The 11,875-nt window shown below is 47.0% G+C and overlaps 1 protein-coding gene across 1 annotated transcript in view; it reads left to right on the top strand.

Annotated features, from left to right (window-relative positions):
* The first annotated feature begins 737 nt into the window (after positions 1–737).
* Positions 738–11,875, top strand: part of Trpm8 (transient receptor potential cation channel subfamily M member 8) — a 75,827-nt gene continuing 64,689 nt past the window's right edge. Inside the window, exons 1-4 of the mRNA XM_005361717.2 lie at positions 738–854; positions 4,577–4,650; positions 8,902–9,058; positions 10,056–10,233. Of these exons, the coding sequence (XP_005361774.1) occupies positions 738–854; positions 4,577–4,650; positions 8,902–9,058; positions 10,056–10,233 (526 nt within the window). The remainder of the gene's footprint in view (positions 855–4,576; positions 4,651–8,901; positions 9,059–10,055; positions 10,234–11,875) is intronic.

The following is an 11,875-nucleotide window of genomic DNA, read 5'->3' as shown; positions in this document are numbered from 1 at the left end:
TGTGTGCTAGGTGTTTCTACACGCAGAGGCTACAAGAGGTGGCATGGCAGTTGTCCTGGAGGGTTTGGGAGGGAGTACTGAGTCACCCAGCTGGCTCATCTGATGGACGTGTATATGGTATGCTTCCTATACATTGCCAGGTCCTAGAGTTCTAGTGGTGAACGGGATAGGCATGGCTTGGGCCTCACTGAGCCAATGGAGGCCAGGAAGAACAATATATGAGTCTTGTGATGGTTGCTTCAGGGTAGAAGATGCTCCAAGGACATGAGCATGCTTACAAACACTCCACCCTTCCCCCACCAATACACAAACACAGAGAGAGACAGAGAGACAGAGACAGACAGAGATATGCACATAGTAATTTTTAATACTGTTTAATTTAGCCATTCCATATTCAGCAACCAAGTAGACAATTAGTGCAAACACAGTGGGTGGTACTCTAGGGTGGGTCAGGCAGTTTGTCCCAAGAATGCTGTAGTCATAAAATGCTGCCATGCATGTTGCTACCATAGGGTGGCAGCACTGAGGCATGAGGGCCATAGTGCTGTAGGGCAGAAACAACTTGCTGGGTCCTAGAGAATGAAACGTAATAGGTACAGGATAGATGAAGCTGGTGAGCCAGACAGGACTCGGTATACTGCCCACGGCGACGAAAGGAAGGGGCACCAGGGCACATGTTTCCAGGGAAGCCCCTTTACTATCTATCACCCACTTGTCCTCCACTCTTCACAGGCAAGATGTCCTTCGAGGGAGCCAGGCTCAGCATGAGGAGCCGCAGGAACGGGGCTCTGGGCAGCACCCGGACTCTGTACTCCAGTGTGTCTCGGAGCACAAACGTGTCCTACAGTGACAGTGTAAGTCCACACTGAATCCACTTGACGCGATGAGGGTTATCTAGTGACCAGTTTGCTCTCTGTAAAAACGTTGTCTCTCGCATCCTGGTTGGTATGTGTTTTATGAGTCATTTTTGGTTGAATGTAGAGGCGTGTTCATTGCTGTATTGTATTTCAAGCATTTCTCTTTTAAGATGACAATCATTTTAGTAAGTCATTAGGAAAAATTTAAACACCATGTTCCTTAAATCATTTTTTTCTGGCAAAATTTGAGGATTTCATATGAATACACTATAATATCATCTGCACCCCCTCTCTTTTCCCTCCAATTCCTATTGTGTCCCCACCCACAACCCCTTATTGAATTCAGACCTCTTCTGTGTTGGTCTCTCTCTCTCTCTCTCTCTCTCTCTCTCTCTCTCTCTCTCTCTCTCTCTCTCTGTATGAAAACTACCCAGTCTCCTTAGTGCTGACACCTTATTTGCATAGATCGCCCTCCCCCAGGCAGCCGCTGACTCCCTGGAGCTCTTCATCTCCCGGTGGGCTTTTGTGAAATTTTCCTCCATCCCTGTTGGCATGTCAGTTAGTGTGGACTTCGCAGGTCTTGTGCAGGCAGCCGTGTTGTTGAGAGTTCCTGGGAGCAACATCTCCATCCTGCTCAGAAGACATTATCAAGCATCCCGGACTTCTGGATCCGACAATCTCTCTCCTCCCCATTCTGCGATGTCCCCCAAGTGTTAGCTGTAGGGGTTGTATTGCAGATGCCCCATCTGGGGCTGGGCAGTCAGGAGTCACTCGGTCCCTTCAATTTTTTAAATCATGTTTTTAGTGTTGATTTCACTACTCATGACTGATGCTCTCGTTCTCACCCTGTGGCTTCAGGACTGAGCTGTGATGTCCGTGTCCTCAACTCGGTTCTGCTGTTCTTGCTTCCTGGTTGCTTCCTCTGGCCCATCTGTCCTCATCCTGAACCAGCCCTGACACTGCCGACAGGGCGTGGCTTCTTAGCTTAGTGGGACACCAGGACATTAACTCTGTTCAGTGTCACTCCTGTGATATGTGGTCCCCTCCTGCCTGCTCTCTATACTGTCAGGTGTCACTCACACTCTGATTTGTCAGAACACCATAGTTGGAAGTCTGGCTTTCACTGACTGCAGCATTAAGTGTTGGGGTAGAGGCTGGATTTATAAAGAAGAAGGAACGGGGGTGGGGGAGGGAGAGCCAGGGTACCACTCATGCCGTCATTTTCATCTGATTGGTCAATTGTGTGGATCCATGAGCTGTCAAAACACTCAAAAAAGGGAGAGCATGCCTTCACAGAAGCCTGTGCCTTCTTCCAGCTGAGACCTACCTCCCGTGGCTGGCATGAAGGGAAGGGATGCTCAGGAGCCTCAGGCGCCACCCCTCATCTTGACACCCTTAGGACTAAGTGTCCCCCTTAGAGTCTGTCCTTATGTCTCACTTTAGGGCTGCTCCATGACAGAGTGAACACAGGCAATGGGGACCTCTCCAGAATTTTCAGACCTTGCTCTCCTCCTTCTTTTCCTTTGACCCCAAGCAATGCAGCACCACTGGAAGGCTCTCTCCAAAGAACCCTTGACCTCAGGCACCAGTGCCCTTAGAAGCAGGATGAAGGCTGAGACTTCTCACTTCCTTTTGGCCTCCTGAGCACACACACACTTCTCAGAAAGTACACCTTCAGAGGGAATTATTAGCAAGAAATTATTTTTTTTAAAAATCACCCTCTTCTCTAGTATCACTCCGTGTCCCATACAGCTCTTGAGTTTCTGTCCTCCATGGTAGGAGCACTCAGAATCAACTAAGTAGATAAACATTCTTGTGAGGAAAACTGGGCAGCACAGAGTTCCCAACGCCTTCTCTGCAGAGGAGCAGAGGAGCTGCGTTTATCCTAAATTTTGCTGAGGAATACACACAGAGGAATGGAGCTTCCAAGCTTCCAGAAGCCGTCATCACCATGACATGGGAGCCACCTCCAGACTGAGAAGCGAAGGCTTCAGAGTGCCCTTCTCCTGCCCCAGGTCACAGGCACTCTCCTGAACTGTGTGTCACCTAGTCTTTGTGGGACTGCCTGTGGGGCTTGGCTTTGTCTCTGTTTGATACAGGCACAGCTGGGCTCGACAAAGGCTCCTTTGTGGGTTCTTTATGTTTTATTATCACTAGTTTTGGGGATTGGTCCATGTTGATGTATATAGCCGCTGTCAATTCTTTGTTCCGCTATGTGGAACTACGCTATGGGCTTCTGCTTACCCAGCCTCAAAGAGACCGATACTTGGGTTTCTGGCGTTCGATGCTGGGACCAATACCACCCAGTGTTCTTGGATGTGTACATTGGATCTATCTGAGAAACACAATGCCCTTTGAGGACTGATAGTTGAAGATGGAATGTCTCCTTCAATGGGTCTGGGTTTGAACAACAAGATCTATGGGGCCCACTCATATTCAAAGGGTGAGAATGGAGGCGAAGGTCCCCAGTGTCTGATACCAGAGTAGTTATCAGTGCAGGTGCTGGGAATGCATGGCGAACTCCAAACAGGGAGGAGCCCGCCTTTTGTAGCACATGTCTGGCTGACTCTTCTGTAGGGGACAAGAAGTTAGGGCTGGCTTCAGATCTAGCCTGTCTTGTGAGGCCACCAACAGGGGAAGTGGTCAGAGGACTTCAGCGGCCAGCACCTGATGACTTGCAATTGACTGGGGCTCCTGTGGAATGGAATCTCCTAGGAACCACACTGCATCAGGGCTGGATATTTCTGAGGATGGAGTTCCATGGATTGAGAGAGTACAGGTGGCTCTTGGGAAACCATTCTCTACATGGGTCCTCGGAGAAATGGCTTCATGTGCAATAATCCTGAGTAGTACCAACTTCACTCTCTCACCTACTGGGAGTGTGAGGTCCTTCGCCTTCCTCCTCATCTCTAGTGGATGGCAACTGTCCTTTTGATTTAAGTTTTGTTGATCTTGTAGGTAGGTGTAACGTGGTGGAGCTTTTATGTATTTTATGTATGTATGACTTTCCTGTGGGCTCCTTTTTTATCCATATCTTCTCTGTCTCTTGCTGTTTTTCCATCAGACCATCTGCTTTGTTTCTGCTGATTGACAGTCCTTCTGTATCTTGGTCACTATTTATGATACATAACTATTGATTGCAAACTCTCTCCTTGTGAGGAATATGAGTGTTTCCAAATGTCTTTCTCTGCCAACGTAAGAGACATCTTTGGTTTCTAAAAGCCTGGGATGGTTCTTATTACTAGTTCCCAGTTACACCTAACCACCTTGCCCAGAGTGGAGCAAATACAAATGAAGGGCATTTCGGAAAACATCTCTTTTTTAAAAATCAGGCAGAAGAGGGCTAAAAATATGCATAGATAGTTTTTTTCTAATCCCAAGCTATCATCCAATACTTCTGTTCCCTAGTAACTGTGAAGAGAGAAAAACATTGTATGAGTGTGTGTGTGTGTGTGTGTGTGTGTGTGTGTGTGTGTGTGTGTGTGTGATGCCAATTTATCCACAAGACAATGCTAAGCAACTTTGGGAAACATTTTCATTTAGTTAAACAGTTTGAATGTATGTGTCATTAAAAATAAACTCAGAGGGGTCTAAAAGAAACAAAAAGGATGCCATGACAACCTTTGGGGAGGGCTAGGACATGGATAGTATTCGTTAATCCCAGTAGATCTGAGAGAACACATGAGTAACACATTACTCTCCATATTTTTTTTTAACAGGATTTGGTGGATTTTATCCAGGCAAATTTTAAAAAGCGAGAGTGCGTCTTCTTCACCAGAGACTCCAAGGCCATGTAAGCTGCAGCTTTTGTCCACATTGGCTTCTGTGTTTCCTAGCACAGCCAGCAACTGTTGGCACAGTGAGCCCTTGGGTTCATTACTGGGGATGGTTGCCTCTCTAAAGTCCCCGATGGTGTGTGATTAAGATGGCTCTGACACACCTGCAGATTCCCTGCTTCCGCTCTTCTCTCTTGTCTCTTAGCTCTGGCCATATCGCAGTTGGTAAAGTCACTGAGAGGGACTGTCACTCCCTTCAGGGCTCCCCTGAGCCTGGGAGTCTGCTCTGTTACCTAACACTTCGCAGGCAGCTCTACCCATAGGCTCCTGCACTATCTGAATGTCCCTTCCTCACCGCTGTGGTCCTGGGCACTTCCCTTCTAAGTGGGTGCTCCTTTACATCAAGTCTTCTGTGTTTGGGGGTTCAGCCGCCTGTAAGAGAGGCCCCACAAACCCAACGCACAGGGGTCTTTCATGATGTTAATGAGCAGAAAGGAAATTGAATGGGTTTGACCCTGTCTGTTACAAGACAAGGGACTCTAAGTGGCAAGAAACACTGACACCCCTCCCTATTTTGTGGTTACTGGACAAGCTAGATGACACAGGACACAGATCACCGCTGAGACCCTGGGGTTGCCACGTGTGTGCTAAGCCCAGGTGGACCTTCGCGTTCATACCTAGTGGATGTCTGTTTCTTGAGTGGCCCCTGGGGGAGGATGTTGGAACTTCTCCTCCGCTGGGCACCTTTGAGACATTGTGTAGCCCAGCAGCTACCTGCTGCCACTCTTAAAGTGGGATTCCCATGGGTCCGGACTGCTCTCTATGGCTCTCACTTCTTGGTCCATGTTGAGTCCTGTGTAGAAACAGGAGGGACACTGCAATTGTAGCTCTCTGCAACAAAACTCTGTGTATCGAGCTATCAACATGGCGATGTCATGTGACTGTTGATCTTTTGAAATGTGGCTAGGGTCAGCAAGGAACTGAATTACCAGCTTTAATCATTCCTTGTTCAACTACAAAATGAAATAGCCACACATGGTTCTTGGCCGCAATAAAGATGTGTGTAGCTCTGTGGGATTCGGAACTATGGTTCTGAGGGTGTGAATTAGAATGCCAATGCCCCCCACCCCACCCCCACCCCTTCCCAGCTCTCTTCTCTGCTATCCCTGCCCCTCCTCCACATGTCTATACCCCCAATTCTTTCATGGCAAGGCCCTTTCCCTGTTTCTAAACAATCCATGCAGATTGGTTCTTGGAGGGCTACCAGACCATAAAGGAGCCAGACAACTTCTTTGGTCAAAAGATCATTTAAGATGTACCCTTATCATTGGCAGGGAAATAGGCTCAAGAGTCTATCTTCAGCTATGGCAAGGGCAAGTAGGCCATCTGCCACCCTACCGTGAGCTTGGGTGGTTGGGGACATGTCCCAAAGGGTAGTGGATTGGTAGGTAGCAGTGACAGAGAAGAGAGGGGCATGGGAAACAGCCTTGTCTTGGGAAGTCCCCAAGGACTCCGTAAGAGAAAGGGTTATGGAAATGGTTCAGTCCCAGCAGGCTCTTGTTTCCTTGGCTATGCTGAGTGAAGCCCCTTGGGAGCTGTGCAAACAGAGGCAAGAACATTCGATGGTACAGGATCTAGTCTGTAGCTTGATTTTTTTTTATAATTTTAGAAAAACATTTATTATTTTCACAGATACTTTGAGCCAGGACAGTTCTCACACTCTGCAGTCGTTAGGGGTCCTGTTATAGAGTTCAACGAGTTGAATTGAAAAAAACAAAACAAAACAGAGCTTGCTTTGAGGAGACAGGAATGCCATCTAAAAGCAGGCAGTGGTCGGGTCCCTTGAGTAGTTAGAAACCGTGACTAGGTTTGTGGGGACTCAGAAAGTCCTGTCTGTCCCTTTCTCCACTCCTTCTTAGTACCCACAGGACTTTTGTGTGGCCTGGAAAGAGATGAGAACAGACCTTCTGATCCCAATTCTAATTTTCTTGACAAATTTCCAAGAAAGGAACATCAGTGTCAAAACTATGCATGGGTCTGGTGACTGGATAGATGCTCAGGATTCTGGTGCATAAGCAGGGCCACCCCCATGCAACTGTACAGGTGGTGTTGGGGAGCAACAGCAGTCTCCTCAGGACCCAGGTCAAGTGTGTGCTCCCCAAGAGGGACCTAAAAGAGGAGGCAACAGCAACAGTTTCCTGGACAGGAGCCTTTGCTGGTGAGGATTCCTGAGGAGTCCCCTTTGCTCCTCATTCCTGTTTGCTCCTCACGGTAGCCTCTCCCTTGCGGGGCTTTGGTGCCTAGTCTGGCTTCAGTACTTCACATGGAGGGCTATTAACAGAGAAGCCCTGGGCCCCTGGGATGCAGCCGAGGTCACCGCTTCCAGGCAGTAGAAACAGGTAGTTTGGTTGGGCCACAGATCACTGACTTCTGCAGTGCTCACAACCCTTGCCTACTGAGCTGTGAGCTTCTTCTGCTGAGTGTTTAGGAAAAGTAACAAAAACACAAGTCACCCCTATCCCCTCATAAATGAAAATGTGACTGCCATAGGTAGGGCTTGCCCTACAGTTTGCTTTATGTCAGGCAAACTCAGTGGTGGTGAAGACCTTGAAAGACAGCGCTTCCTCTGGTCTGTAATAGTGGTGTGTATGCATCCATGCTTCCTAGAAGGAAAGCTAAAGTACCTATTTTACACAAATCATTGAGAACGGTTGCAGATATAAATTATTTATAAGAAGACTGATTAATGCCATGTCTCTTTGCTCATCCGTTCACACAGTATTTGCTAGAGGCCATTATATTTTTGGATCGCAAATATAAAGTATAGAATCCAGCCAGAAACAGCCTTAACAAGAGCTTCTCAATTGACATATCTTTCTCTGGCTCTGACTGTTGGGGGAAATTTTGCTGCAGTTGACTGAGTGTGTAGGGTACAAGGATGCTAGACATGGGTGAGTCTTCTGCACTGTCCCCGTGCCCTGGAGTACGTCCACATCTCAGGTCATATACTTTATTGTATGGATGGAGACACTGGCATCAGTGAGTGACATTAGTCTTCCTAGCCTTGGGCCAAGGATATAAAACAGGACATTGAGTTTTTGGTTATCTATGATGATGTTGGGTGACATTGTCTGGCTCCATTGTTCCCTTGCTTTGTCCTTCTCGACTGTGGAACTGGTCAAACACAGACAATGTTTGCAGATATTTTTTTACTGCACTTACTTCTTTCGGTTTTTAGTCCTCCATTGTTTCTTGACCTGCATGTGTGCACCACCCTGAGCTGAAGGTCTCCTTGGCAGAGCATGCACTGTGTACCAGGCTCACTTGACGCTTTGCGTCATTTCCAGCCCTCACAGCAAGCCGGGCAGGAGAGGGACTGTGCCAGGACAAAAGGAGGCATTTGGTTGGTTCTGCATGATCTTTGCCAAGTTTCTACTTAGCCACCCCAGGAGATGCCAGGCAACTTGAGGGCAGGACATTACGTAGGTCTCAACTTGGGTGTTGCAGATGCTATTTAATAATAAGTAGTGTTCTCAGACACTTGTTGCATGATTACAGGGTATTCTAGAAGGGGAGGATAGGCTGCACTACTTACCACGGTGTCTTTAATCCTCTTTCAGCTTCTCATCATGCACGTGTGCCCCCTAGTGGACAGTTAGGATTGAGTTCTGTGTACTTTCAGTGAGAAGACCTAATGCTCACTACAGCAGTTTTCCTTGTCTAGATTGAGCTGTTACTGACCCAAAGTCATCTAAGCAGTGAATATCTGGTAGAGAACGGTGGTTTCTAAGCTCTGGAGAACTTTGGACCCCTACCAGGCATGAGTATAGCTCATGGGAAGAGCTTACCCCTCCTCAGAAGAGCACGACTTGCTTGGGCATCCGGTGAGGTTGGCACAGAAGCACTAATGCCTGTATGTCGCTGTGAGTTAGTTCAGACTCACATGAGAAGCTGAGTTCTGGTTCCCAGATACCTGAGGTCCACCTCTTACCAGCTTCATGGCTTCTCACACAGTTAATGCAGGGCAGGAGGCCTTCTCTGCCTCTCTGCTCCCAGCACAGGGCAAAGCTCATTGGACAAACAGATAATTAGCAACGGGAATAAACCACAAAACTTCTTTCTAGACAATCAGCCAAGATGAGGGAAATAGCCTGGGAGTAAGAGACGAGGATAGAATTACTTGTTGTGCCAGTTGACGTTTAGAGCGCATAGTTTATCCTAAGATGTAACAAGCCATTTGAACAGACAGAAATCTGCTGTTTCCCCAGGGAGAGCATTTGCAAGTGTGGCTATGCCCAGAACCAGCACATCGAAGGCACCCAGATCAACGAAAATGAGAAGTGGAACTACAAGAAACATACCAAGGAGTTTCCGACAGACGCCTTTGGTGACATTCAGTTTGAGACTCTGGGGAAGAAAGGCAAGGTAAGCCCCCATGTTCTGCTTTAATATGTGTGCTAAGGGCTTGGGCCACCTTGGTCTCCTTGAGCTGTTTCAGTAGCATGGAGGTGGGGATGGGTGATTGCCGACACCACTGTAGGAAAAGTCAGAAGACAGCGTCTAGACTGTGCTCAGTCTGAAAACTCAGTAGGTAAGGGTGGCATCATGGCTGGAGCTGTGGTGGAGCCATGTCATGGGTCCCTGTGACATCCTGAGCCTGTTAGAGGAAGGGAGAATACTTTTGTGAGTAGCTTGGGGCAGCATCCCTAAGGATATATTGCAGGGGGTAGATCTTCAGGATGGAGAGAAGCCTGAGATGCCCTTCTGTGATGACCGTGTGAACTGTGTCTGGTTATTTCTCGCACCTCCATACCGGCCCAGTTAGGAAAAATACTTTTCTATGTTGGGGCCTTTTGTCCCTGACAATATACTGTAATCTCCAACGAAGGCGACATTTCTTTATATCCATGAGTTTTACAAGGGTCTTTCCATTAGAAACTGGTCTTCCTCAAGGGTTCCCATATTCTGTTTCAACAATAGCTCAATCCATGGGCTGGATGTCTGGACCTTAACCCCACAAGTCCCTAAGCTCTGTATTGGTAGTTCCTGAGCACACGCAGCTCCACCCACTGCTGGGGCTCTGCCTTACGATGGGTCAGCGAGTCTTCCCACAGGCTGCCCATCTCCTCCCTGACTCACTTGGCTCATCCAGGTGTGCCAAGATGGTAGTTTGAGGACCCTTCATCATCTCTTGTCTACCCAGCTTCCAATACCTCAAGGGCCAGGTAAAGTTTCAGGGTCTCCATCCGGCTTGTGGAAACATTCAGGGTCACTCTTCCCCCATGCCTTCCTTCCACTTTCCAGTGAGGCCCTGGCAGCAGCCCTGCCTAGGACACCCTATCCCGTGCCCCAGGTGCAGCCACCCACCCAACACCCCCGGGGCAGAGTACACAAACCTGGCGCTTTTATCCTGCCCCTACAGTATATCCGCTTGTCCTGCGACACAGACTCGGAAACCCTGTATGAACTGCTGACCCAGCACTGGCACCTCAAAACACCCAACCTGGTCATTTCAGTGACTGGTGGTGCCAAAAACTTCGCACTGAAGCCACGCATGCGCAAGATCTTCAGCCGGCTGATTTACATCGCACAGTCTAAAGGTATGCTAGTACTGAGAATATCTCGGATTATTATTCCTAGACCGCGCTGCATTTTGGGTGCAGAGGATAAAGTTTGCACATGCTACTTATCCGCAGAATCCAGATATTCCTAGAACTATGTAAGTCTCTGTGGGTTATGTGCCTGTGATTGTTGGTACCAAAAGAGGCCAGAAGAGGGCGTTGGAGCAGGAGATACAGGCAGTAGTGAGCAGCTCTGGATACTGGGTATTTATTGAATTGGAGCCATCTACAAGTGCAATATACACTCATAATGGCTGAGCCATCTCTCCAGCCCAGAGAAATATAGTTGTCATTTTATTATTCTAAATAAAATTCTCAGGCAGATGGAAAGATAAGATTCTCTGGCTGGCAGATTTACAGAATAACTCTCAGTTGGGGTTAAGGTGTTAAACCTTAATTACAAAAAGAATAGTTCCAGTAGTTTTATTTTATTATTTTAACATATAAATTTTAGTCAGAATATTCTAGTAAATAATTAAAAAGTCATTTTAATTAGATTTTTCTTTAATCTTGGAGATCATTGGTGTGCTTTTGGAAACAGAGGCTGCAGGCCACAGCACTGTGAACACTGTGTGGTCGTGTGACCCAGATAATGGTAGCTTTGACTTCATTTGCTCAACTTAGCATGTTCTCTCTTTTACTTTTTTAATTTTAAAAACTTTCAAGCACTGCAGAAATGTTTCAAGAGTAATATGATGAACATAAGTGCATGCGTCTAGACTTACTGATGGCTGGTATTTCCTGCATTTGCCTTCTATAAATATCCCTTTGTGAATTATTCTTTTATGAATTTTATTCCATGACTATTTTATGAATATTTGTGTACTAGGATATGGGACCAAATGATTTGAGAGTGGGCTGCAGACATCATGGCTCTTAGCCCCCCAATTCACTGGCCTGCATCTTCAAAGAGAAGGGAAGTCCTTTACATATCTCACTGCAATTTTCCAGCCTGGGACAGGGACCGTTTACATTCCCTGACACTGGTAGACGATTGTCGATTGTGCCTCTTTAATGGCCTTTCTAAATAAGGCATATTTTTTTTCTCCATTTGTGTTCCAAATTCCTTTAACTTTGCATAGCCTTCTGTTTTTCTCCATCAGTACTGGTTCTCAGTCTCCGTCCAGGGCCACACTTCCATGAGAGCACAGCCATAGCTTTGTAGGTTGAGTCTCAACTTAGACTTGGTTGATGCTTTTCTCATAAGTGAGTTCAGTTTACTTGGACGTTTTTGAAACTTCTCTTGCAAAGAAGCCTTGACTGACAGAACTGAGATAGGAATTTTCCAGTGTCTGTCCAGGGTGATTGTAAGCCCTGGGAAAAGAGTAGAAGAAAACACATGAAGTCCCTGGCACTGGGCCCAGCATGACGGCTGAGCAGGTAAAGGAGCTTATGACAAGACAGACAGTCAGAGTCTGATACCGGAACCCACAGATAGCAGAGAACTGACTGGAAGTTGTATTCTGACCTGCAACTGTGCTGTAGCAGAGATGCCCAAGCACAAGTACACACGTACACACACACAGATACACATATTACACAAACATACACATATGTATTACACAAACAGATACACACATGTTACACACACAGACAGATACACACAGATACACACACATAT

The sequence above is a fragment of the Microtus ochrogaster genome, linkage group LG4 (assembly GCF_000317375.1).
Source record: "Microtus ochrogaster isolate Prairie Vole_2 linkage group LG4, MicOch1.0, whole genome shotgun sequence".
NCBI lineage: Eukaryota > Metazoa > Chordata > Mammalia > Rodentia > Cricetidae > Microtus > Microtus ochrogaster.
Note: the sequence above shows the minus strand (reverse complement) of the source record. Positions and strands in the feature narration are given on the sequence as shown.